The following is a 25112-nucleotide window of genomic DNA, read 5'->3' on the forward strand; positions in this document are numbered from 1 at the left end:
GCAGCAGGAATTTGTCAGGTACCGGCTGGCGTCAGAGTCCTTTATGTGGTACTCGGGGAGGCCAAGAGTCAGCATCTTGACCCGGGGTATCCACGGACTTGGGAGTCGGGAGAAACAGATTCAGAGGGCATCAACCGGAACTGGCGAGAAAGAGGGTTCCATACCGACCCCCTGATGTTCACCGGTTGAGAGACTGGGCTGGCCCTAGGTCATCGCAGGCTGTGCTCGTCTCTTCGGCGGCTGCGGCCCACCATTTAGGTAGGTCGCACATACGTAGGAGGTATGGGCCAGGTGTGGGAGGATGGGAAGGCATATGCCGGAAGGACTCCATTTCATTCCATGGCAGTCTGTGGTCTGCGGCCCGCACCAAGCGCGCCAGAAGCTGGGAATCCCGTGGCCGGCCCAGAAAACTGTATCACGGACAAGCTTCGGTTCCAAACAACCACCGCCAAGCCAAGGACCAGACGCGGTCAAGTTGCCCTGTTGGGATGCGCTTGAGTGAGTGGGGGTTTGCCATATAAGGTAGACTGGCGGCTGCGGTTGAAGAGATGTGGAAAGGGGTGGGAAGGGAGGGGTGGGTGTTGCTGACGATCGTCCGTCCTGGTTCCATGACTGGAGGGCTGGACAGCCAGATGTGTTGGTGGTGATTTCGGTCCAGGGTAGGTAGGTGAGGTAGGTCAGGTATCTTAGGCAGTGATGAGACATCACCGGGTGGAGTTGAATGACGGGTGACGGACGTGCTTGGAAGCGGTTGTGTCGATGCACCAGGGTCAACTGACAGGCTACTGATCCAGTGCTAACTAAGGTGGTAGTAGGTAGTAGGCAGTACCCCCTCCCCTATAGAAGGCAAGAAGGCACCTCCCCTCGACTCGGGCAACGTTGGAGGAGGTGCCAGGGCAGTAGCGCAGTTGCACCTGTAAGATGGCTTTCCGAGCATGGGATTGGCTCAAGTTCCGAGAAACTGCCAAGACCTGTCGTTCAGCTGGCAGGGGCGGTTGGACCAGTCACAACCCATTCAGGTACGAGCCCCCAGGACAGCTTCGGGCTTCCAGAAGTTCAGTCGACATTAGACTCGATCCTGGGAGAGGCACAGGAGAATGATTCCTTCGTCTGTCTTTGCTCGATCCGGGATGGAGCCATCGCTCATCTCCTTGCTCATACTATCCCTGACGTCACACACATTGGCGCTTCGGCATGTTGCCCTATGGCAGGGCTGAGCAAGGGACGTGTGATGCCGCAGCAGCCCAGCTGAGAGAGGTAGGTATCATGGTTCCAGGTGCGCTTACTCTGCGTCCTGCACCTGCCTCTGCACCTTCGCCTGCACTTACTTACCTACTTACACCTGCACCTGCACCATGCGATCCTCCCGTCTCCACTGCCCATCCAGCCGGCCTCCGCCCTTCTGCCCTTTCTCACTCCCGCATCACCCCCCCTCCTGCCGACATGATCTAGATGGACCCAGTCAGAGCAGTCAGAGAGGCAGAGGCACAGAGGCACAGAGGCACAGAGGCACAGAGGCAGAGGCACAGAGGCAGAAGCCCAGAGGCGACGCCTTTTCGCCTCTCCCCATCCCATCTTCATCGGCAAATATCAGGCACATCGCCCGCCATACGCAAGTGCCGGCTCGTACTGTCAGCAAACAACCCTCCCCCCTTCTGACAGACAACCTTCTCTTCACCGCTCGCAATAAACTCGATGCGGAAATCACGAGTCCACCCCAGGCACATCCCTGTCGTCTCCATACTCCCGGCTCCATCAACCAAGAATGGCATGATGGTCCTGACAAACCCTCGCCCCCCTCCTCTCCTGGGAGACGACGATGAAACTGGGGCAACGCACAGCCAACAGATGCCCTGAGAGCCATCCGTTCGTCTCACGAGACCCCCCCGTTTCGTTGTTTACTGGACATATCGGTCGACACGCCACGAACCTCGATCAAGGTCACCTCTGGATCTTCACATCCTTGCCCCTACAACCGACCGCTTCTTCTTCGTCTCACCCACCCTCATCTTGCAATCGTCACGTATCATCATCGGGCCCCGTCACCGTTGCCGCCTCTACCTTTCCGTCTCTCCTTGTGCCCTGCCCCTTTCTCTCTTCCCCGGCCTCGCATTTGCACCAATGCAGCATGGCTGACTCACCTAATCGGCCCAACTATGGCAGCCTCAGCAATCGCAGCACCGCATCCCGGAGAAGCCGACATTCGATGCGTGTCACATCGGCTCGCTCATCCGTGGCCTACGATGACTACCCCTCCCACCTGCACCCCCACGCGCTTCGCTCCGTCAGCTCGCGCTTCTCCCTTGGCGATTTTGCCGCCACGAGAAGCGAATTTGACTTTGACGATGATGCGTCCTCCATCTTTGAGAGGGCCACAGTCGCATCCGAGGCTGGTGACGTAGCCGGTGATAAGTTCGTCGCCGTTGGTGGTCTGAACCTGGATCTAGATCAAGCCAACGGGCCTGATCAGATGGTCATCGAACACAGGGAGGACGACGACGAGGGTGGCCCATCGGGCGACTATTACGACCTTCTCTGTCTGCCTCAAGACCCCTTGCTCACTCCACGCCGCATTCGACGGGCATATTGGACGTTGCTGGCTCTGCTTCTCGACGACACCTACCCAGAGAACTTGAGCCCTCTGGCGACGGCCTATCTGAACGAGGCGCAGCATGCCTTTGAGACGCTCATCGACCCGGCGAGACGGGCCCGTTACGATATGACGTCGCGAGCCTGGCTGATCACAGATGACGACTCCCAAAAGGAGAATTCTGAGGAGCTTTACGAAGACGCCCTGGTACACCACCAATGGCTCGCCCAGCGTCGAGACTTGGAATCATCGGCCATCACCCTACGTCTCGATGCTTCTGCTCTGGCCCAGGGTGCGCGCCAACTAGGGAACCGAAATGTTCTCTTACAGCCGCTCGACTTTGCACTCAGCCAGTCAGTGACAACTGCTCTCCCTCACTTCGGCCGCTTCTTGATGAGTCTTGTCGACGACCGACGATTAGCATCACACGCGCGAGCCACTGGCGCGCTTACCGAGCTGACGGCAGCCCCGAACATTTACCTTCCTGCGCCGGAGCTGACCCTGTCGGGCTCAGCTTACGGACTTTTCGATGTGGTAGCCATCCCCACTAACCTGCCCGACGTAATCCACCCCTTGCACACGCCTCGACCACCAAGCCCCAAGCTCCAACGTCTGGCCACACGTGCCTTTTTCCCGGGCGTCAACCTCGATTTGCACCAGGACATTCTCCGCCGGACTGCAGATGGTGGTGTTTTGAAGTCGTTTGTTCGGTTCTACTGTGACCCTTTGGGACGAAGGCTAGGCACTCGTCTCTCGCATGAGGTGGCTGTCGGCAAGAAAACTCTAACCATCGAAGTGAATACGCAGTCCTCACGCATAGCCTCCCACACCCTCTCTCAGGCTGCCGCCGGGCTGAGCTATCCAGTGGGGAACGGCCTTGCCTATATCAGTGCCGGCAGCGATGGTTGGCGAGGAGACATGATTGGCACCCTTTCAGCGAACCAAAACCGGGTTGAAGGGGGTGATCCTAGTGTCGGGCTCCCTCTTGTATCAACACCCACACTTGAGCTTGGATTTGCCACGGCTTCTGTGCGGCCCTTGACAGCTCTCGGACGCTATGATCCACAGCTGACCAGTGGAGGTATATACGGACTGGACCACGAAGCGGACGGCCCAGAGGACGGGTCCTGGTCTGCACATGCGTCATTGACTTCGAGTACAGCCACGGGATCCCTACGCTACAGTCGGGATGTCTCTGGCTTGGGCAGCTCGTTTTCCGGTACCGACAGCCGTATCGAGATCGAGCTTGCTTCCAACTCAATGTTCGAGCGGCATCTTGCCGTTCGGAATCTGTGGCGCGTGGGCGTCCATGCTAAGCTTGGACTTGAGGTTGGCGTCGGCAGTCGCGCTTTCCACCTATCGCTGTACTGGTCCCGCCTCAAGCATCGGTTCAGTTTTCCTCTGCTTCTTTCATCGCCAGGCACAACGGCATCTGTGGGCGTTGTTTTCTGGGCTGCTTTGCTGCCCTTCCTCGCCATGGCCGGCGTGCAGTACGTGTCGACCAAGCGTCCAGCTTCAAAAGCAGAAGTGTCCGGGACGAACACAACAGAAAGGATTGAATCACGCATGGCGAGGAAACGGGCCGAGGCCGAGGAGGTTGCAGCACTTCTGACGGGCCCTGTTGAGGCCAAGCAGCAGCGTCGGCGTGAGATAGACGGTCTCGTGATTCTAGATGCTAAGTATGGCGTCCAGTCTGCGCTGGAGGACGGCAGCGGCAGTTTGTGGAGCGCTGGAAAAGTCGCAAACGTGACAGTCGCGACGGCGGCACTTATTGACAGTCAAGGCCGTCTCGTAATCCCGGCAGGCGTGAGGAAGAGCGGAGTGCTTGGGTTCTGGGACCCCGCGCCCGGGACCGCCAAGGTGCTGCAGGTACGGTACGTGTATGGCGGAAAAGAGGGAGTGGTGGATGTCAAGGGGCGGAGGGCGCTGGTGCTTCCGCCTATGCAGGATGATGTATGAACACGTGTTATGACTTATGTGACAATCGAGAATGTCCAGTGTCTTTTCGGAACACAAGAGAGGCCGAGATATAACAGTTATATAGAAGCAGAGGCCTCGATACAAATAGAAATGGCCAAGAGGCTTACGAGCACGTACAACGGCTCTGTTTGTAGTAAGATACAACTGGAGGTTCAGACGGAAAATTGATGTGTATCCAGTCGAATCCCACCGAATGAGGTATTGTCACAGCAGCGTTGCTGTCAACCTCGGCTGATATCAGTATCGTCGACCTGCCTTTCAAGGCTCCTGCCATTTTATGAGCTCAACGCAGTACGGGCCGCCAGCCCTTGCGGCCTACGAAGTCCACGACGCCCTCGTCACGGAGAACGTCACTACCGAGACGGCCCGTGATGAGACTACGCTCGACTTCGGGTCCGCGGACATAAAAGGGGTATGTCAGATGCCCGTCTTCCCCAGGAGGCCGCTCATCTTCTAATTCCCAGCACAACTTCTTCACCCCACCCCCTCTCCTTCTCTTGACGAAGCCGCTCGCCGCTCGGTCCATGGAGAGGTACCACCTACGTTGGTGGACGCTGCCGATAGTGTTCTCTGCGCCAGGATAGGCGTTCGTGGCGCGGACTTGAGCGTCTTCCCGTTCTTCAATCTCCTGGCGCATGGCCTGTGACATATTGGCCGGGCCTGTCAAGGGTATCGACTCCTCCTCTGAGACTTCTTCCCTTGCATCGAGCACATCATCGTCCAGTTCCTCCTCCTCTTCTTTCCCGGAAGACGACGAATCGGTCTCCTCGCTCGTCTCCACGATGACCTCCTGCTTGTAAATCATCCTTCGCCTCCTCCTCTGCGGAGCCGCTCTGCTGGCTGACCGGCTAGCCTTCTCCCTCCCCTCCCTATCTTCCTCCTTCGTCAGCCGCAGATTGAGCGTGTAGCCCCTCGGCAGCCTCCCCCCGTGCAGCCGGACCCAAATCTTCCTCTCGGCAAAGGCATCCCGCAGCTTCTCCTGCTCCGTCCTACCGTCCTCAGCCCCGTCCTCGCTTCGCTCTGAATCAGGATCAACCTCGGGCGCAGACTTGGACCGCCGCCCGAGCACCTCATACGTGCCCGTGTCCCAGATAAGCAGCGACCCCGTGGCCCGCGACGCCGTCTCGACGAGGTGGTTCCACAGACAGTGCACGCGCGTCTCGGTGGCGTTGCGGCCGAGCCGGGCCGAGCCGGGGTCGCCCGGCAGGCCGTACATGACGGCCCAGCTCGCGCTGCTCGCCCCGTTGATCTGCAGCCGCAGGTCGTAGTGCGTGCCCGCGACGGGGTGGTCGTGCTGGTGGACGACAAAGTGCGCGCCGCTCGGGGCCCCGAGGCACGACGCGTAGAGGGCGGCGTACGCCGCCACCGGCAGGCGCGGCGCGGCGCGGGGCCACGGGTCGAGGGCGGCGCCGGCGAGGACGGCGCTGAAATGGGCGGCGTGGTTGGTGATGGTGGCGCTGCCGGATTCGATGGCTGCGGCAGTTGGCGGGGTCGGTTGAGCAGCGTCGTCGTCGTCGTCGTCGTCGTCATCGGCTGCCTGGCGGTGCGTTGGCTGGGCGTCGTCGTCGGGGACGTCGAGGGCCCATTCTAGGTTTCGCTTCTTGATGAAGGGGTTGGGAATGAGAGCTCGACCTGGGCTGCGCGGGCGTTTGGTGACCATATTGGTTGATGACAAGACATGCAGAAAAGAACTGTGTTCAGTTCAGCGTCAGCCATAGTCCGAGAAAACAGATGCATGAAAAGCAGCATCTTTTCTGCGCACAACCGTCGTGCCAATTCACGCCTGGCATAGTACAAAGCCGGACGTGTGCAGACAGACCAAAGCGTTGCAAGTGTACATGGATGGATTGCTTATTCATGCGCCATACGTCAGTTACTACATTCGCAGACGTTAGTTCGTTCTTTAAGTACGAGATAGGTAGTTCGTTGATCTCTTCGTGTTCCTGTCGAATGTCTCGTTTCCTTGCTGGCAGAAATGCATCACGTGGTATGATCGAACTAGACACCCGGCACCGGTAGGTAACCTCTCTCGCCGTCGTGAGCGTTCGCGTGTCACTCGAGACTTCGTAGGTAGGTAGGTAGGTACATACAAACACACGTACATACACTCCAAATAACCGTTTCTCTTGCCACTAGCATGGACCTAGCACCGATTGCAGTTTTTATCAACAGGCGCGTCAAAGCCCCCATGATGACGGTCCACTGTCGTATACGCAGACAAGACTGAACCCAATGTCGCCCTGAAGGCCAAAACCATGTGGAACGACGACAGGCCCTGTTACCCGCCATCAATAGCGGCACAGACCAACGATGACCTCTGTCGTGAGCACTGCATTTATCCAGCTATCGGCCATCACCCGCACATCCCGCGCTGCTTTGGCCTCGTCCACGACGGCGATGATACTGGCGGCGCCATCGCACGAAAGCTTGACCCAGCGCCCAAAGACAAATATGTGCACTCCATCAAGGATAACGCGTCGAGGCCCTTCGTGCGCCAGCGCTTGGCGATGGCTGCTGCCGTATGGACGTAGATGAACCCGATGATGCAATCGACCAGCAGTGACTGTGTGCTTCGAAGGGTAAGCGGGCGAGCAAAGCTGTCTGACAGCCATGTCCTACAATGATAATACGCCAACAAGGGCAAAGCGATTGAAGCAGTATCACATTGAAGCGCAAACGCCCAAGTTGGGGAAACGCGGTCGCCGTCGCTATACAGCTGAACCTCCTTCCGTGCTTACCCTGTCCGCCTAACGCCGCGTGTTATCAAAAAACGAACGCCCCAATGTACCACAAATGTACGACCTGTACCTTTTTGTTCCGCCCTTGACCTGCTTCGTATACCTACTGCCCGCAACATGTACTATACATGTTCCCAAGTGACACCGGTCCTGGACTTGCGCGTCTCGCTTAAGGCTTCTTCTCTTCAACAAGCGTGGGGGCGATTCGTCTCTTCTTGGGCTGGCTTCCGTCCTTGTCCCCGTCGCTGGCTTCCCGCTTGACACCACTGGGCTGCGTGGCAGCTGTGCTGGGAGTTTCGGGCGGCGTCGTCAGCGGCACCCCTGTAATCTTACCCGAGTTGGTGGCTGTGATACTGGGCATACTGCCAACGATCAGGGATGGATTCGTCGTGACTCCTGGTTGCGCCGCAGACGATTGCGTGGCGACGGACGATGTCGAGTTTGACCGAGCAGGTGACTGAGGAGGAGGATTGGCAAAGCCTGCATGGGACGGCGGGGATGGCGCTGTCATTGCGCCCGCCGGAGTCCGCTGCTGTTGTGGCAGACCATTGTTGGGGAAAGGTGATGGTGGAGCAAAGACCGAGGTAGGCGTCGGCACGGGTGTGTTCTGGTTCGATGAAGGAGTGGCGCCTAGCACAGGATTCTTCGCCGTCGGCACCTCGCCCTGATAAACTTGGCCGAGCTCCCCAGGGGAAAAGGAGAGAGTTGAACAAAATCCGTCAGATGAAGTGATGAGCAGCGTCAGACCGTCACTTGACCTACACACTGTTAACATGCAATTTTCACACACAAAGCCTATCAAGGAGTGCACTCACCAGGCCAAATCTGTGAATGTCGCCAAGTGAAGGTTACTGACGACACAGATGGGCGTCTGTTGCTGTGTATCATAGAGCAGGACGGAGTCTTGTGTGCCGACGGCGTAAATCATACGATAAGGCAGGGCGAAGGCAGCCTTTGGCCCAGGTGCTGCTACAGGGCTTTCTGTGCTCGGCCTGACCTGTGTCGCACTCGACGCCTGCTGTTCTGAGGATGACCCAGGTGGCGGCGGCGGGTCCATGACGGATGACCCGGGAGACTGTTTGGAAACGGGCTCTGGCAAAGCTGGAATAGGTTCTTCTGCCGACGACGTGTCAATGGTGATGTTTTTCGTTACTACAGGCGCCGTTCGCATGGTGTAAAAGATGGGTGAGCACTTGACGACCACCGACGGCTTCTTGTGGCCTGGCAGATGGGCAACCGGCGCCTTGTTGATGCCGCCCCTGCTGTAGATGTAGACGGTGTTCGTAACTTCGTAGGTAGATTTGGCGTCAGCGACGTGCTGGCTTTGATACTGCCCTGCGGGCGTCAAGAGCAGGCTGCCGTCGGGAGTGAAGGTCAATCGCCGGAAGAAGGATGTCAGCGTCTCGTTCGCATACAGGCTGGCGTTCTTGGTACCATGGCTCGGGTTCGCAGAGGCATGTGGCTTGGGAGACGGTTCCATCGGCATGACGGCCGGCAGAGGCATGGACGGTGCGGGGGAGGGAGACCTCCTTGCCGAGGAAGAGAAGGAAGATCGCCGGCTGTGGCTGATGACACTGGGCGGGTTCATGGGAAGCGCAATGGAGGTCGGCGTTCCGGGAGCGGATGGCACGGGAGAGCCAGCAGTGCCATCCACGGCCAGGTAGGTGGAGCGGAAGCCGAACTCAGGAGGCGCCGGACTGCTGGATGATATGCGCCGGGGCGGCAGTTCACTCTTGTTGTGGCTCGCGATCTTGGATGGTTTGTCATCGTGTGAACCGCTCAGAGTGTACTGTCCGTCTTTCGTTTTGAGAGAATAGACGTGAACGGATCGATCTGACGACTGTGTGGCGACGAACTCGTTCAAGGGGTCCCACGTCACGCCTTGCACGTAGTGGCTATGCTCGGCGATTTGGCGTATCAAGACGCCGGAGCTGGCGTTGTAGATGCGCGTGATGTTGTCCATGCTGCCGATGATGAAGTATGTACCGTCGGGCGACCATGCCAAGTCGTATATCTCAGAGCCACTCGAGCGGCACATGTGTTTGGTTCGCCATGTCTCCTTGTCTTCGAGGCCCTCGTTGCCGAATGCTGGACCAGCATGGTGCTCGGCGGGCACCCAGAGGATGACATTGCCGTCGTCACCCGCGGATGCGAGCATATCCCCTGGAGAACAGATTGCTTAGCTGAGGGAGGCAGATTGGAGCAAGCTCGGAGCGAAACATACCCTTGGGTGACCATCGTACAACGTTGACTGCCTGTGTGTGCTTGGACAAGGTGGACAGGTACTCGACCTTGCGATCCTCGCCGTTGCCCTCGACTTTCCATATCTAGAAACCCTTGGTCAGTCTCTGTTGTCCCATTGAAAGTGGGAATCCGCCTCCTCGTCAATTGCTTGTGCTTGTGGCTGACGTACCCTGACGTTGTTGTCCCCTCCAGCCGTAGCCAGCCGCCCCTTGCCTGACTGCTCGAAATGTGCGGAATAGACTGGGGCGTTCTGGTCATGCCAATTGATAATCAGAGGTGTGCTTTTCATCGTGTCGGCAGCGTATGTGGAGGACGGAAGGAGAGATGCATGTGAAGTTTGTGTTGGTGGTACTTGTCGATGGCCGATACGGTTTAGGAGCTTAGACTAGCTGGCCAGGATGGAAGGCGGGGGACTAGCTCGGAGGATGTGTTTGTCGAGTCTCGATGGCAGGTTGGTAGAGGTTCTAGTTTCTAGACGATGCGTCGTAGCTGGCGCTTCGAGCTCAGGGTCTGCTGGGACGGGATTCGTGGCGAGTGTTTCTGTGGCTTGAGGGAGGGAGGTTCGTGCTAATGTTTGGCTGTTGATCGATATGTTTTGACGTGGGGGAGATTGGGAAGTGACAAGGTCTACAACCAGGAGCTCTCTGTGGGAGGAGGTCCACTACAACAAGTATCAGGTAGATTCAGCAGCTGGAAAAGATGTCGTCGATGGAAGAACGATGGCGATAGCAGGGAAAGAAGGTCGTTCAAAGCAGAAGATCGGGAACGGGAATTCGCATAGCAGGCTTGGTTGCTGCTGTGAACAGCAAGGTCAGGCAAAGGTGTAGGTAAGGTAGGCAGGCGATCCAGCCAACTGGAGGTCACGGTCACGAGCTGCTCCTACCTACACCTACAGTGGCTGCTCCAGGTCCCCAAGCCGAACAGCAGGTACTGTATACGGACCGATATGGACGGTGTCAGGCACGGTAAAGGTAGCGGGTACCTGTCTGACAGGCTCCAAACAGACAGGCTGTGAGTGGAGGCCGCAGCGGGAGGAGTGGGGACAGTCTGGGACGTGCCTGCCTGACGTGGTCGTGTTACCAGGATGAGACGGAGGGCAGGTGCAGATGGGCAATGGATTGGATCGTGCTCCCTCGCACGTATGGCCGCCTTCCCTCTTCCCAGCTACTGCTCGTGTTGTGCTCGGATCGGATAGGCCCCGCGCCTGGGCATCTCACGAGGGAGCGCGCGAGTGGTCATTTCTCACCTGGTCATCTGCTGCATGGTGCATTATCTCCAGCTGTCTCCCCCCCCTACTGCACATCACCTCCTGCCCTGCGTGGCCAAAGGTGCTACATGGTAAGCCTCCTCGTGCGCCGGCGAATCCTCTGCGGTGAGCCGGAAGCGAGCTGTCTGGGCGCTGCAAAGACCCAGTGCGCGGATGAGATGGCGGCCACACGACCGAGGGTGGTGGGCAGCCTACACGTACTGCACTCTTCGCAGAATCCATACGGGCCTTCATCATTCTGACGTGGAAACCTTGACAGCACTACCCGTCGAGGAGCCCCTCGCGCAAGGAACGCCGAGGCATCCCCTACGATCAACTACCTGCGATCAACTGGGTATCTTGCCTATGTATATGACTGGCTTGCATAACACCTAAGCACTCACACAGCCAGGGTCGAGACTTCGCTGACAGGCTGCTTATTTCTGTCACAAAAGGCAAGGCAACGAGACCATAAACGAGGCGACCTCATGCGTGAAAAAAAAAAAAAAAAACCTGAAGAAATCAACATTCGCCATGTACAATCTAGTCAAGGAATGCTGCTGTCAATGACGGCAAGCTGCTACTGAATATTCACTTTTCGTCACCCAAAGATCACGCCCCGAAGCTTTTCCTTCTCTCCGCTCTCCTCGCACATGCCCCGGAAGACACCGTCCCGTCCCTTCTCCCACAGCGCCTTCGGCGACCCAAACTCGACGACCTTGCCCTCGCCCAGCACCAGGATCCGGTCAAAGTCCGCAATCGTGCTGAGGCGGTGCGCAATGACGATGAGCGTCGAGTCCGTAAACTCCTCGCGGATCGACCGCTGGATCAGCGCGTCCGTCGCCATGTCGACCGCCGACGTCGCCTCGTCGAGCACCATGATCTTGGGTCGCGCGACAATGGCGCGGGCGAGACAGAGGAGCTGCCGCTGCCCTTGCGAGAGGTTGAGCCCGCCTTCCGAGATGGCAGACGACAGGCTGCGGAACGGGTTCGCATTCCTCGCCACGACAGTTGTGGGCGACGAGGCCGGTCCGGAGGGCGTGCCGGGAATCGAAGACTCGTCTGCGCCGACAAGGTGCACGCGCTGCAGCGAATCCTCGAGCTCGGCGTCCGAGCGGTCGTTGAAGGGGTCGAGGTTCGTTCGGACCGTGCCCGAGAAGAGCACCGGGTCCTGCGGGATGATGGCGAGGCGAGAGCGGAGCTCCTGCAGCTTGATCTTGGAAATGTCGAGGCCGTCAACGTGGATGCTGCCTGACCGTGCCTCGAGGAAGCGGAACAGCGCCAAGGTGAGAGAGGACTTTCCGGCGCCCGTCCGGCCAATCACGCCGATGCGCTCGTTCTTGTTGACGCTGAATGTCAGGCCCTTGAGGACGGGCGGCAGATCATTGGCGTAGCTGACAACGAGGTCGTTGACCTCGAGACGGCCCTCGGTGGGCCACATGGCCGGGGGCTCTTCGCCGCCCTGGTTTTCGGTGGGAAGTTCCGAGTATTCGACAACACGCTCGGCAGCATTCATGTCGAGCTCGATGCTTGCGTAGTTGCGAATCGCCCAAAGGACCGACTCGGAAAAGTCGAGCGCGAAGGACAGGGTGAAGCCAGCGAGCGCAGCGTCCATCTCAGCATCGGCCAGGATCATGGCAGCCACGACGACGGAGAACATGGCACCCACAATGGACATGCGCCAGCCCATCCAGCGGTTGAACAGCCACAGATGCCATGTTGCCATGTCATAGTCGTCAAGCTTGGTGTACAAGGCGTTGATGTAGCTATGCGACTTGTCAAAGCCACGGATAGTAGTCACGCCCGTGAGAGCAGAGCCGAAAAGCTCAAAGATGGGCGACTTGGTCGTGCTTTCAAGGCGCTTGCTGGGACGAGCGGCGTCGAGGTAACGCAGAGCGATTCGAGCGCAGATCAGAAGGAGGATCGTGGCCAGAACAATGATGAGCGGAGATACAAACATGGAAGCAATGCAGATGCCGATAACGCTGAGGGCCGAGTTGAGCGTCAGCGTCAGGTCAATGGCAATGCGGCTATCGATGATGTTGAAGTCGGCGGTGAAACGGTTGAGAATGCGGCCGACGGGCACCGTATCGAGCCATCGAAGCGGCGTTCGCAGGACCGTGTGCGTCATGTTTCGGAACATGTGCCTGCTCGCCTTGAGACTCATAAGGAACAGGTAGAAGAAGCGCATGACACCCAGAGCTACCGTGCCCAAAGAGATGGCAATATAAACAGCAAGGTAGTAGTTGAGACTGCGGGCCTGTGTCGTCCGGAAAGGCGTCGAAGCTGTGTGGATTGTGCTGTGCTGGAGAGTCGTGGCATAGATATGGTCATACTCCTCGAGTCCGTGAACATGAGCTTCCGCAGTGTCGCCAGTCCAGACACGAAGCCACCAGGATCGGCCGAGAGTGATGACCTCGAAGGAGACGAAGATGAGCGTAGCCAGGGTCCACCACGACCAGCCACCACTGTCGCGAAGATACGTGGCATAAACGTGCTTCTTAATAGCGCCCTGCTCACGCGTCTCATCTTCGACAAATTGGCGTGCGGATTTGGACGGCACCTTCTTGATGACACCACCGTCAGTGTCTTCGTTTTCGAGTACTTGAATGGCGTCAACGTCAACGTCCGACGCCTGCTCCGAGTTGACGGCTGTGGCTTCGTCGTCGCCGATGTTGTCGGCATGGGACTGCTCATGGCTCTTGATGAGCTGCAGTGTTCCATCCTCGTCCAGTTCAGAGAGAAGCCCATTGTGCTGAACCGTACCGTCGCCGAGCTCGACGATGTATTTGGTCTTTGACTCGCAGAGAGCAACGTGATGTGTCACGAGGATTCGAGTTCGTCCCTTGCTGAGAGGTCCAGTCAGGCACTTTTCGAAAATGTGACGGCCGACGTGGGCATCAACAGCACTGAAAATGTCGTCAAATACGAGAATACCGGCACGAGAGTAGATCGCCCTAGCCAGTGTAACACGCCATTTTTGGCCGCCGCTGAGGTTGATGCCGTTGGTGCCAAGCTCCGTCTTGTCGCCGTCGGTGAACATGTCCAGATCCTTAGTCAGTGCACATGCGAAGACAGTATCCTTGTATCGCTTTTCGTCATACGGAAGGCCGAAGAGAACGTTGTCCTTGAGGGAGGCGTTCTCGATCCAGGGAATCTGGCCGACGTATGCGATGCTGTGGGGAAGGAGCCAGTTGCCGGCGTTGGCTTGACTGTCGTTGCGTTCAATTCTGGTTGGCGCCTTGGGGGCATAGATCTTGCCGGAAAGCAAATCAGTCTCGCCCAGGATAGCAGCGAGCAACAGACTCTTTCCAGATCCGGTCTTGCCAGAGATGACCGAAAGCTCACCGGCTGGGAAACTCAAGTTGACATCGCGCAAAATGAAACGATCGGCGTCGTCGGTTTCTTCATCGACAGGCCAAGCAATGTCGGCGTTCTCAAAGGCAATATCGTGGCCCTCTGTGATGGTCTGTGTGATCTCGGGTCCATTAAGATAGGCTTCAATTCGGAAGATGGAGACTTTGGCATCGACGAGATCTGTAGTCAGCTCGGGAATCAGCGACAGCGCGAGCTCCAGAGATTTAAAGACACCAATGCTGACGAATGCGACAGATGGCGTCAGAGTCTCGTTGATCCAGGCGTAAACGGCAAGAGACGTCGCAGCGAGAAGAACCGGGATGGCGACCCAGGAGCCGAATAGCATCGAGTCGCTTCTGAACACGTCCCAGATGGCGCTGAGCTCTCGCTCTCTCATGGCAAGGATCCGGCCCTCCCACTGTCGCTCCAGTGCGGAGAACTTGATCTGACGCATGCCCTGCAAGCTTTCGTTGACGAGGGTCAGCTTCTGATCCCTAATTTTCATGAGACGGTCCTGCGCGTTGGAGTACACCTTGGTGTAGTAGATGTTGAACGGCAAGATGACGGCCCAAGTGGCGAGACCGGAGAGCAAAGGGATCCAGCCTAGCAGGGAAACGAGGAACCAAATGGCGAAAGCCAGCTTTGTAGCACTTGCAGGGAAAAAGAATTGGAAAGCGGCAAAGTCGGCCACTCGCTTGGTGTCAACACCGATCAGATTGACGACACCCTGCTGAGATTTGAGGGCATCGGCATCCGATTCCTCTTCCTCATCCTGGCCGTCTTTCTTGGTGTCGTCGTCATTGGTGCTGACTTTCAAGGCGTCCGTCTTGCTGGCTTGTTTGACATTCTTGCGACGCATAGCCTTCTCGACAATCAGGGCAGAAAGCAGTCCGCGCAGGGGGATGCACACATCGGACCAGGAGATCCAGAACAAACAGGCCGAGAACCAGGCGTCGGCCAGAACGGTCAGGCCAAGCCAGAAAACCATGATCCAGGTCTCGACGCTGAGCTTCTCTCCTGGCTGTCTCGCCTCGAGTGCCCGAAGGATGCGAAGGGTGACCCAGTAAGGAGCAAAGCTGACGACGTTCCTGAAGATGGCGAGAAGCCACTGAATGAGGAGGGGCCAGCGGAACGCCCAGATGACGTTCTTCCAGAGAGGGCCCTTGAAGTTGTATGCCTTCCACTGCGCAGATTGGTCCCTGGCACGCGTCTTGTGGTCGGGCCGGGGAAGGTCAGCGACCTCGAGGTCCTTCTTGGCTGTCGCTTGTTTGAGGACACCGGTACACCAGCTCCAGGTGAAGCGGCTATATGCGGATACGGTGTGCATGCGGTCGACAATCTTGCCATCTACAAAAACATCAGGCCTGCGTTGCATGGTGATGCTGGCTGTAGTGAGACCCAGAGCCGCGACGAGATTGACGATACGGAGCGCGAAGGACGCATTGTCACTGTCAAGAAGCTCTCCCAAAAGACTGGTGTCCTGTACCAGGAGAAGAAGGAGAAGGAGCAAGCTGCTGAGCCAGGTCCAGAGACCGATATTGTAGGCCTGGACAGAATCATTTGTTGCAATGATGCAAACAGTTTGTACAGCAAGCAGAAGCTGTAAATATCGGGTCAATACCATATGCATATGTCTCGATGGTAAGGTGTACTCACCCATGATGCCGTGGTTGTCCAATCTTGCAGGGAAAGACCCTGCCGTGCTTCGGAGCTCGTGGTGGACAGAACGGAGAGCGTTATTGAAGTGGCACAGCCGAGAGCGGCAGAGAAGGCAATGAAGACCTTCGGCCAGCGGTTGGAGAAGGCAGCAACAGCTTCGGGCGTACTCTTGCCATCCTGGTCTGAGTAAAAGTTGTCCTTGGGAGCGCGAGTACGAAGCTGCTTGATGAGGCCTGAGAGGGCGGGGAGCGTGCAGAGGGCGATGAAGGCCAGGATCGCGGCCAGTCCGCCTAGTAACGTCGAGTCGCGAGACATGATGGGGGCCGTAGGTGGAACGGCGCAGGGGGAAGTGTGTCGTGCCGTATCGTATTGCTGTGTCGCAACCCCGTCGTGTTTATGGTCGCCGAGGGAGAAGAAAGGGTCAGGGTACCGTGGTACTTCGTCGTGTTACCAAGAGGTGACTCTGAGAACTGAGTCGAGTTTTGACTCCAAGGATTGGAAGCTGACGTGATGCCGATGAGTCTGCACGCATCCAGCCTCACTTCACCTCCTCACTTGAGCGCGTGTACGAGATACGCGCAAGGTACGGCAGCCACCCTAGTCGCCTGCACTGGGGTCTAAAATGTTCCGTGGAGCCCAAGTCGAAGGTCCAAGATTCGAATCGACGAGTCGGGTGATATTGTACGTCGAATCCAAAGAAAATTCTGGCTTCGTACCGGATTGGATCACTATTAAAGCAAACGAGCAGAGTTTAGAGGGAGGGGATGCTGGGGGACCCGGTCCCTCGTTCAACGACGAAACTTCATCGTCCGCGGTTGTCATCCTTCACGCCGCCGCCGCTTCGGTGAGATGAGTCGAACGTGGGTGAGCATCCACCTGCCTTACCAAGCAGAGGCAAGATGGTCGCCCCCACCAGCAATGTCCCACCATGTTGACCAATGTCGAATGCCAGCGTCTCGATTTTTTTCTCTTCGCCGAATCAATTTGAGGTTAGATCCAGATGCAGATGCTTCAACCTCCCGCCTGGCCTAACCGAAAGCATGCATAGTAGCCTGGTCTGGCGGTGACCACCTTAGCCGTTCCAGCCGTGCAGGTAGCGCGTGCGGGCGAACTGGGAGACAGATGCCAATGGCAGTAGCACATGGAAGGGCGTGAAGATGTCTTCAACGTGTAGTGCGTAGCACCAGTTGCAGTCGACATGCCTAGAGGTTGACACGCCTAGAGGTTGACATGCCAAGCCATCGAATGCTGCTTACTCTTGCGCTGTGTCAATTCCAGGCTCCTTTCTTTTTTTCCTTTCCTCTTTCTCTTTCTCTGTCTCGCTCGGTCGGTGACCACAAACCCCCTCACTTTTCGCTGCACCCTCTTCATTGCATCATCCAAGGGTACATGCACACTCGGGTGGTATCTCTGATCCCTGCCTGATGGGCCGGAGACTTTCCAGTTTCATTTGGCCTCAATCACGCAGACGCTACGGTCGCAAAATGACTAGTACTCCAGTTGTGCCTCCTCCACCCCCCAAACGCCATGCTCTCCCATCCTACAGCTCTCCCACCTGCGATAGACTGACCCTTTCAGTTCCCGCCATTTCTCGCATTCGAGCTGACATTGCTAGCATGGGCGAGCAGGAACTTGCAGCACGTCAGCGTCAACTTGCAGGCCTTGGTCCACCCGTCATCCTGCGCGATTCCCAGCGTGATGCAGACGTCGTGAATCTTGTCGCCCTCAATCTTGTAGGGGAGGCTCAGCGGGTGACCCTCGGCCGACGTCTGACGATGCACGTACGTTCCCAGCTGCCTGACGAGTTCGAGGAACGCGACCATGGCATTGTCAAACTTGCGATGCATGAACGTTAGACCGAGGGGCAGGTCGCCGTTGGAGAAGAGCTCGAGCACGTGCTTCTTCGGCGCCGGCGGAGGTCCGCTTCGGTGCGACCCCAGCCGGCTGCTCGACGGCGACGGGAGCTCGTATCGAATGATCCTGGAGGTACTCCCCATGGGCTGCGGTTCAAAGCCGTCAAACTTATAGCTCAGCTTCTCTGCCACTGTCACGAGCAGCAGGAGCGCATGGCCCCACGCCGCGTTGATCTCAGGCCAATCCACAGCCTTGTTGGATAGGCGGCCCAGTCGTAGCCCGTTGATCGTGGCAAAAGTGCCGTCGTGACTGATGCAAAATGTGTCGTTGTACACGTTGGATCGTTGTAGTTTCTCCAAGAGGCGTGAATCATGGTCGAACTTGGAGTTGATACTGTCTCGTTCGTTTTGAAACTCGGAGAGCTTGGCTGTGAAGGCGTTTCGCTCGCGCCAGAAGTCTTCCTCTTCCCGGTCCAACGCCCGTGCCTCGTCTTCCAGGCCGAGAACCTCCTCGTCTACGGCTGCCTTCTCCTTCTCCAGTTTGAGTAGTTCGGCAGAAGCCTCGGCCTCGGCCTGTCTTGCCTTCTCAAGCGACTGCTGTTGTATCTTGATATCCTCCTCGCTCGGCTGCTGGGCTTGGGCCTGCTTCAGGAAGCCCACATATGCGTCTCTCTCCTTGTTCGCAGCCTCAAGTTTCTTCTGCAGACCCTCCACCAGCATATCAGTACACTCGACGCATACGGGGTGGTCGATATCTGACCGCGCCGATAGTATCTCGTGCAGCTTGTGGATGCGCTCGATCTCGTGTGTCTTGGCCATTTCGCGTGTGCCGTTTATTTCGGTGGGCTTATTCGGTCTTGTTGAGCGTCGGTTTGTGTTGGAGGTCTCGTGGCGAGAGGAAAGAGGTTGGGCGACCTGGGACTCGGTCAGGTAGATGAAGGACATATTTGGATCTCGTTGCGATCCACCGCCGGCGTTGCGCTTAAACATGGCTGGTGCAGCATTCTGGGCAACGCGATCGTAGAGTGCCTTTCTCTGCTGATCTTGTGGTGAAGATGCTTTGGACTCTTGTGACTGCTTAAGTTGCTGCTGCGAGGAGTTGGCTGTCAAAGTCAGATAGGCAGGCAGTCAAGGGTGGTAAGGTCAGTCATGACGAACCCACGAGCAGGTCATAGGCAGCTGGATTGAGCTCGTCGAGCGAGCTGTCAAGCTTGAGGGGTGTGCGGCACTTTTGGCAATACATGATGCGTTTTGAATAGCCTGTACTAATTCAACATGGCTGCAACATGCATGGGTATGTGGCTGTCAATCTCAGTATTACCGTTCGCCAGCGAAAGATTGGTTTGGTTGGTTGTTGGAGGAAGCTTTGGAGTTGAGGTCCAGGGACACTGGTGTGGTTGGACAGGTTCCCCAAGCTGCGTCACACACCCCATCAGCACCCTGCACCAGCAGCACGCGCGGCGGGGCCTTTGGGTAGCCTCCTGTACTACTCGAGGTCCGGCGAACATACGCTATAGTTCCCCACTGGAACGACGGTCGACAGTGTCACCTGCGGGGCACTATTGATCGCGTGGCCCAAGCGTCACATGCAGACGCGTGGGACAGCTCCATCACGCCCACCTTACCCGCGTCAAAGCGCGTCTCAATTAAGCCCCTGGCTCGACGTCGCTCCAGTGACCGAATAGATTCACCTCACAGAGCCTGGATCCGGGCGATACCAGTTGAGGCGGCGCAAAGCAAGTCGTGGGTTCCGTGCCAGATCAAACAGAGGAGGAAATCAAGGCCTGTTCCTCCACAAGGCTCCGTGAGGACCGACATGGAGCCTCCCGTAAAGCGCCAGCGATTAAGCCATACACCAACAAGTCGTCTTCAGCATGAGGACGACGAGCTCGACTTTGAATCCGAGAATGTCGACCATCAACGAGACTCCGGCCTCCAGCTCGCAGAGTCCAGGGCCTTCGCTGCTTACAAGCTCAAGTCGACATTCGAGCACATTTTTGAAAAGTACGAACGAGACTTCACAGGAATTGGAGATGAGATCGACCTACGAACAGGAGAGATCGTTGTCGACAATGGCCACATCCAACGATTGGGCCTAGGCGGCGTGGATAGTTTTCTTGAAGAAGACGAGGGCATGCTTCTGGAAGATGCGTTTGTGACTTCTGATGAAGAAGATCATGGGCAAGCGCAACCTGGCTTCTCTTCAAAGCCACAACCGCGCGACACTTTGCGGCCAGGGGAAGGAGAGGAGTCTCGAGCTTCAGAGCACCGACAACCGCCGCCACTCAGCCCAACCCAAGCGGCTGCCACTTCGGCACTCCAAGGCGGAGAAGGCCCCGAACTGTCAACACCGGGCGGTCTTGGAACTGAGCACAGGCTCTCAAAAGTAGCGTTCTCTCGACATGCCCCTCCACGCTCCTCGCCCTTGTCTCGAGGTGCATGGGGGCCAGACCATGGTGCTACAGATCCGCTTTGGAGGACGCCACGGCTGCCTTCACCGGAGTTTAGCGACAACGTCACGTCCAAATTTCAAGGCATGAGGTACAGTGTCCCTGCCGCCGAGAATGGGGAGTCTATCTGGTCGCTGCCTCCGAGCGATATGGTGTGGCCTCTGAGCCCGTACAAACCTGCTCCATCGCCTTCAAGCCGTCACTGCAAGAGTCCCCGAGGCACTGCTCAGACGGGGCAGCGCAGGCCTTCTCTTGTACCAGCAGATGGGCAGGACGAGGATGAGATTCTTTCTCATGTTGGGACCGGATCGGCGGCTACAAGTCCAAATAAATCAAAAATCTCCCAATCGACACCGAAGAATCAAGAAGTCAATGGGCAAAATCGTGGGGAAACGAAACAGTCGGACGAAAGCAAACACAGTCGTACAGGAAACCCAGCTAAAGAGCGAAAAAAGCCTCCAGGAAAGGCAAAAGGCATCAGACCCGTGGGTCGACCTCGAAGTAAGACTGCAATCCCTGGCGTCAGAATCAGCAGCAGGGCCAACACCACGCCGCTAGATCAAACTTCACAACTTCACGTCGCGCTGGCCACCGCCAAGAGAGGGCCTGGCCGGCCCAGGAAAAACACTTCTCATGAAGCACCGCAACTGATACCGGAGCATACTATCCCTCAGTCGACACTCCCCGTTCAGGTAGACGAGCTACCTCGGAAGTCCAATGTTCAGCAGCTCGTTATCGAGCTTCCCAGGCGACCGGAACCACCGGGGCTAACAGAGGTGGGCGACATAGCCTTTAAAACACCTCCTCGGAGCACCGAGGAGAACACTACGCCTCATATGTCACAGACGAAGGCAAATGCGTCTCCGCCAAGGATAGAGCACGTCGCGTCGAGTATCCCTGACTCTCAAGCGTTGAGCTCCCTGTCCTCTTCAGCCCCCGCAATAGAGCCACCTGCAGAAGCGAAGCCTCGAGAAACGGTTGACAAAGCGTTGACAGAAAGCTACCAAAGAAACGAAGTTGATCCTTCTTACGAGTTCTCCGACGAAGAGAGTGGAATTCCGCTTGCGAAAGGTGTCACTGGAAAGCCTGACGCGCGTTCCCGATCTGTACAAACTTCCGACTCGTCGAATGTGGCACTACCAAGAGAATCAGAAGCTGCAGCTGCATCCGAAAAGACACAGGCGCATGCTGTAGAAGGAGAACAGAGAATGGTTGATTTGCCTACATCAGAGGTTTCTGTGCCTCCAGGTAACCCAAGTAAGGGAGGAGACCGCACCGAAGTCTCGGCTATACAGGAGGACCCGGCCGGAAAGACTGCGACGGCACCTCAGGTCAAGAAGCCAGAATCTGCAGCCCAAGATTTGTCCCCCAACGCGGCAATCGATTTGCCGTCTCAAGTGTCAAACGAGCGTACAAGTCGGTCAACAGAACAGTCAGAGCCTGCAATAGCTGTCGAATCGGCGCCTGACTTACCAACCGACTCTAGCGTTTTGCCACCCTTACAGCAGACTTCAAAGGACGAGCAATCGACGCAGAAGAAAACTTTCCTTGAGGTGCCTGATTCAGATTGCCTTGATGATAACCTGGAATCATCGCTACGGGAGGTATCACAGTCCCTCGCGTCGACTCAGGACAAAGACTTTGCCGTCCAGTCTCCCACGTTGCCGCTAGCTTCTGAAACTATCTGCAGCTCCAAGAAGAAGAAGACGAAGCAGAGGAAGAGAAAGACGAAGACATGCATTCCTGTTTCCGAGAAAGAGCACTCGGCTATCGTACAGCTCTCACAGGCACCACAAGCAGAAGCCGATGTCGTGGGAGCCGACATTCCCAGAAGTTCGCCGCTCGCGTTCGGCAACAAAGAACCCGAGAAGCAGAAGAACAGCACCGGCAGAATCACAGCCCCTCAGGGTCAAATACTGACGCCTCAGAGACCTTCGTCCCGCCGCAGCATCCTCTCCCTCCGCCCTGGAGATGCCGAAGAAGACGAGATCTCATTGATCCTCGATTCCTGGTCTACCCCCAGGACAGGGTCCGCGTTACCCCCTCGGGTGGTGAATTTGTCTTCCATCCGCAAGAGTACACTGGCCAAACTCGCCGGCTCCTCGCCGCTGCGCAGTCGCGGCAGTATCATGTCTCCGACAGGCCTCGTGGCCAGCGGCGGCGGAGGCAGCGGGCTGCGCTTCCGCACGGCCCGGGAAGGCTTTGGCGGGATGAGCACGCCGACGAAGAGGAAGCGGCTTGCGTCTCCAGGAAGCCAAGCGGGATCGCTTATTCGGACGCCTGGTGGACAGTTGCGCAGGTGCGGCGTGGATGGTTTCAGCTGTGACAGGGACTTCTGCTTCACCTGCCTCCAAGGATAGACTGTTCAATATACAGACCACATACAATTCGATTAAATACACCAGAGTCAGAGCGTCTCGTCTTATCATGTTCGCTGCAGCCCTCGGAGCGACTGTCACGGACGGTGAACAAACATATTCTGACACGCACAGATTAAATCGCTGTTTCGTTGGAATACCATACACCTGCAATGGAAAAACGCAACTAGGGGAAACCAAAGAGACGTGCCATCTGTGCAGCATGTCCTTCTTTTCCCAAGCCCCTCCTCTTGTCATGCCTCCTGAGAAAATCAAACGACAACGCCGCTATCCGCCCTAAACCAACATAGTCCTCCCTCGCATTGCCATGCCGTAGTCCGTCCGACCGTAGCCGCTGTGTACTCCCCTCGAAGCACCCCTCCTTTCCCATGTCTGAATTATGCATGAGCTTCCTGACGCTGACAAAGAACCGAAGAGAGACGAGTGGCGCGTCCGTCCAGATGGACAGAAGGGGTCCGTTTAGAGATGATTTGTAACCCAGTGTCGTCGAAAGTCGGAGATGAGGAGACAAGTGGGGTGAGAGTCGGTACATCTGTACGTCGAGTTTGAGATTCAAAGGTCCCTCAGCGCAAATGTTGACCTTGCGGTGCCAAGACGCACGCTGCGGTGGCAATGTCCTGCAGGGTATCACTTGTGAACTCGAATATTGAGCGCCTATTTCTTCTGATTGATATTGTAGATCATATGCTGCGGCCGTCACTCATGAGGTGGAGGTGGAAGATGCGTCGGCTTCCCGAAGGCTCTGCTTGAACGTCTCGGGGTCGCGAACGGGGTTGAAGTAGGGGTGGGCCTGTGCTTCCTTGGCAGTAAGGCGATCCTGGCAGGATTATTAGTCACTAGTATTCCGAGTAATGATGCGCAGTACATGAGGACATACCTGGTGGTCGTATCTCAACAGCTTGTCGAGGAAGTCAATCGCCTCGTTGCTAATGAAACGTTGGTTCTCCGACGTGACGAAACCGTGCCAAGGCTTCTTCTGGAACCGCCCGAGAATATCGTCGTATTGGGTATCCAGCTCAATCTCGTATTTGTCGAGGTAGTCGAACAAGTCGTCGGTTCCAAGCACCTTAGCAATCTTGACGAGCTGATCCGAGTTACTGTTGCCATGGAAGAAGGGCTCCTTCCTGAAGATCATGCTTGCGAACATGGCTCCGAGACTCCACATGTCTAAGCTGTAGTCGTATTCCTGGAAATCCACCAAGAGCTCAGGACCCTTGAAATAGCGCGAGGCAACGCGAACGTTGTACTCTGTGCCGGGGTGGTAGAATTCGGCCAGACCCCAGTCGATTAGGCGCAGCTAGTGGCGTGAGTCAGCGACTATGTTCGACCATCGCAGCAACGTTGGCAAGCAATACCTTTCTGTTCTCATGATCGATCATAACGTTATGAGGCTTAACGTCACGATGCATAATGCCCTTGCTGTGACAGAAGTCAAGCGCCTTCAGAAGTTCGTTGATGTAATAGCGAACGTCGAGATCGTTGAACTTTGGGTACAGGCTTCGGAAGTCAATGTTGTTAACATGCTCGAAGATCAGGGAAGGCGTTTTGCTCTACAGTCTCGAGTCAACAAGCTGTCGTGGAATCGATACAGCATCCGGTCGTTGTGCGCATACCTGACTATCCCTAACGACGTCCAACAATGCGACGACGTTTGGTCCGCCTGCCAAGTTCTGGAGAATCTTGATCTCACGCTTGATCTTCTTCTTCTTAACCGGCTTCAGAACCTTGATGACACATTTCTGGTAGTTGACGACGTTGATACCCTCAAAGACCTCGGAGTATTTGCCGCGCCCTGTCACATGTCTTGTCAGTGGCCTGCCATGATAACTCGACGACGCGCATCGAGTGCCAGTAGTGGGGGAAACGCGCGACGCAAGGGAGCTGAGGGAAGCGCCATCGCGCGGGCAGGACAAACGTACCGATCTTCCTGACCACTTCGTAGTTCTCGAGAACTCCCCAGCCTGCGAAGAACCTGATCAGCATAACTGCAAGTAGATTATTGTCGTGGGTACGCCCTGGAGAGACGAACTGATGTTGACACTGTCGTAGTCCCAGTAACTGCGGGGCATGGTCTGGTTGACATCTGCGTAGACCCGCGCCATCTTGGGCTCCTGGTGCCTGGCGATTCCCGCGCAGGACTGAAGTGGCGTGGTGGTGGTAATGAAGGATACTGTGTCGCGGGAAAGAGGGGTCTAGCCCGGCTGGCGGTTCATCAACGGGGTGATGCGAGGTGGATGATCGGGGAGGGAGTAAATCAAGGTGGGATGTCCAAAATCAGACCTGGCAGCCTGGCCTGTGATTGGCGCCCGGTTCAGCCGCCCGCGCGCCTGTCGCATGCGGCGTTTCCCACACCGTGAGTCCACCCTGGCCCGCACACCGAAAGTCCAAAGCTCATTCATGATCATGTCACCGAACTTAATCTAGTTCAACTGGAGGATTGATTAGGGGATTCACTGTCGCATGCTGTTTTAAATTCATTATAACTCAGCGGAGTTTAACGCTCCTTCCAAGATCAGGATTTTTTTCTTTAAGCCTATCTGCCATACACCTGCGCAGCGTTCAAGTTGATAGCGTGACGCATCCTGTTGCGCTTGCAGCTAAGCCTCGGCGGCTCCTG

General features: G+C 56.7%; 8 protein-coding genes across 8 annotated transcripts; 3 read left to right on the forward strand and 5 right to left on the reverse strand.

Moving 5' to 3' along the window:
- Positions 1–2128: 2128 nt before the first annotated feature.
- On the forward strand, positions 2129–4549 carry D7B24_005707 (uncharacterized protein; the record flags this gene model as incomplete). Its single annotated transcript, XM_028639856.1, has 1 exon — positions 2129–4549. One exon carries the CDS (start codon positions 2129–2131, stop codon positions 4547–4549), a length of 2421 nt encoding a protein of 806 aa, XP_028495783.1.
- A 304-nt stretch (positions 4550–4853) lies between these two features.
- Positions 4854–6230, reverse strand: D7B24_005708 (uncharacterized protein; the record flags this gene model as incomplete). Its single annotated transcript, XM_028639857.1, has 1 exon — positions 4854–6230. The coding sequence occupies one exon, from the start codon at positions 6228–6230 to the stop codon at positions 4854–4856; it is 1377 nt and encodes a 458-aa protein (XP_028495784.1).
- Positions 6231–7477: 1247 nt separating this feature from the next.
- D7B24_005709 (uncharacterized protein) lies at positions 7478–9841 on the reverse strand (the record flags this gene model as incomplete). Its single annotated transcript, XM_028639858.1, has 4 exons — positions 7478–8066; positions 8124–9471; positions 9533–9635; positions 9722–9841. 4 exons carry the CDS (start codon positions 9839–9841, stop codon positions 7478–7480), a joined length of 2160 nt encoding a protein of 719 aa, XP_028495785.1.
- Positions 9842–11399: 1558 nt separating this feature from the next.
- On the reverse strand, positions 11400–16129 carry D7B24_005710 (uncharacterized protein; the record flags this gene model as incomplete). Its single annotated transcript, XM_028639859.1, has 2 exons — positions 11400–15755; positions 15812–16129. 2 exons carry the CDS (start codon positions 16127–16129, stop codon positions 11400–11402), a joined length of 4674 nt encoding a protein of 1557 aa, XP_028495786.1.
- A 1259-nt stretch (positions 16130–17388) lies between these two features.
- On the reverse strand, positions 17389–18910 carry ATG6 (autophagy protein 6; the record flags this gene model as incomplete). Its single annotated transcript, XM_028639860.1, has 2 exons — positions 17389–18770; positions 18826–18910. 2 exons carry the CDS (start codon positions 18908–18910, stop codon positions 17389–17391), a joined length of 1467 nt encoding a protein of 488 aa, XP_028495787.1.
- Positions 18911–19483: 573 nt separating this feature from the next.
- D7B24_005712 (uncharacterized protein) lies at positions 19484–20175 on the forward strand (the record flags this gene model as incomplete). The annotated part of the gene is made up of 2 exons (XM_028639861.1): positions 19484–20058; positions 20133–20175. 2 exons carry the CDS (start codon positions 19484–19486, stop codon positions 20173–20175), a joined length of 618 nt encoding a protein of 205 aa, XP_028495788.1.
- Positions 20176–21325: 1150 nt separating this feature from the next.
- Positions 21326–22477, forward strand: D7B24_005713 (uncharacterized protein; the record flags this gene model as incomplete). The annotated part of the gene is made up of 1 exon (XM_028639862.1): positions 21326–22477. One exon carries the CDS (start codon positions 21326–21328, stop codon positions 22475–22477), a length of 1152 nt encoding a protein of 383 aa, XP_028495789.1.
- Positions 22478–23195: 718 nt separating this feature from the next.
- CKA1 (Casein kinase II subunit alpha) lies at positions 23196–24597 on the reverse strand (the record flags this gene model as incomplete). Its single annotated transcript, XM_028639863.1, has 6 exons — positions 23196–23312; positions 23373–23792; positions 23851–24045; positions 24109–24287; positions 24415–24456; positions 24525–24597. The coding sequence occupies 6 exons, from the start codon at positions 24595–24597 to the stop codon at positions 23196–23198; spliced, it is 1026 nt and encodes a 341-aa protein (XP_028495790.1).
- Between the last annotated feature and the right edge of the window lie 515 nt (positions 24598–25112).

The sequence above is a fragment of the Verticillium nonalfalfae genome (genome assembly GCF_003724135.2).
Source record: "Verticillium nonalfalfae strain VnAa140/NRRL 66861 chromosome Unknown scaffold_37, whole genome shotgun sequence".
NCBI classification, from domain to species: Eukaryota; Fungi; Ascomycota; class Sordariomycetes; order Glomerellales; family Plectosphaerellaceae; genus Verticillium; species Verticillium nonalfalfae.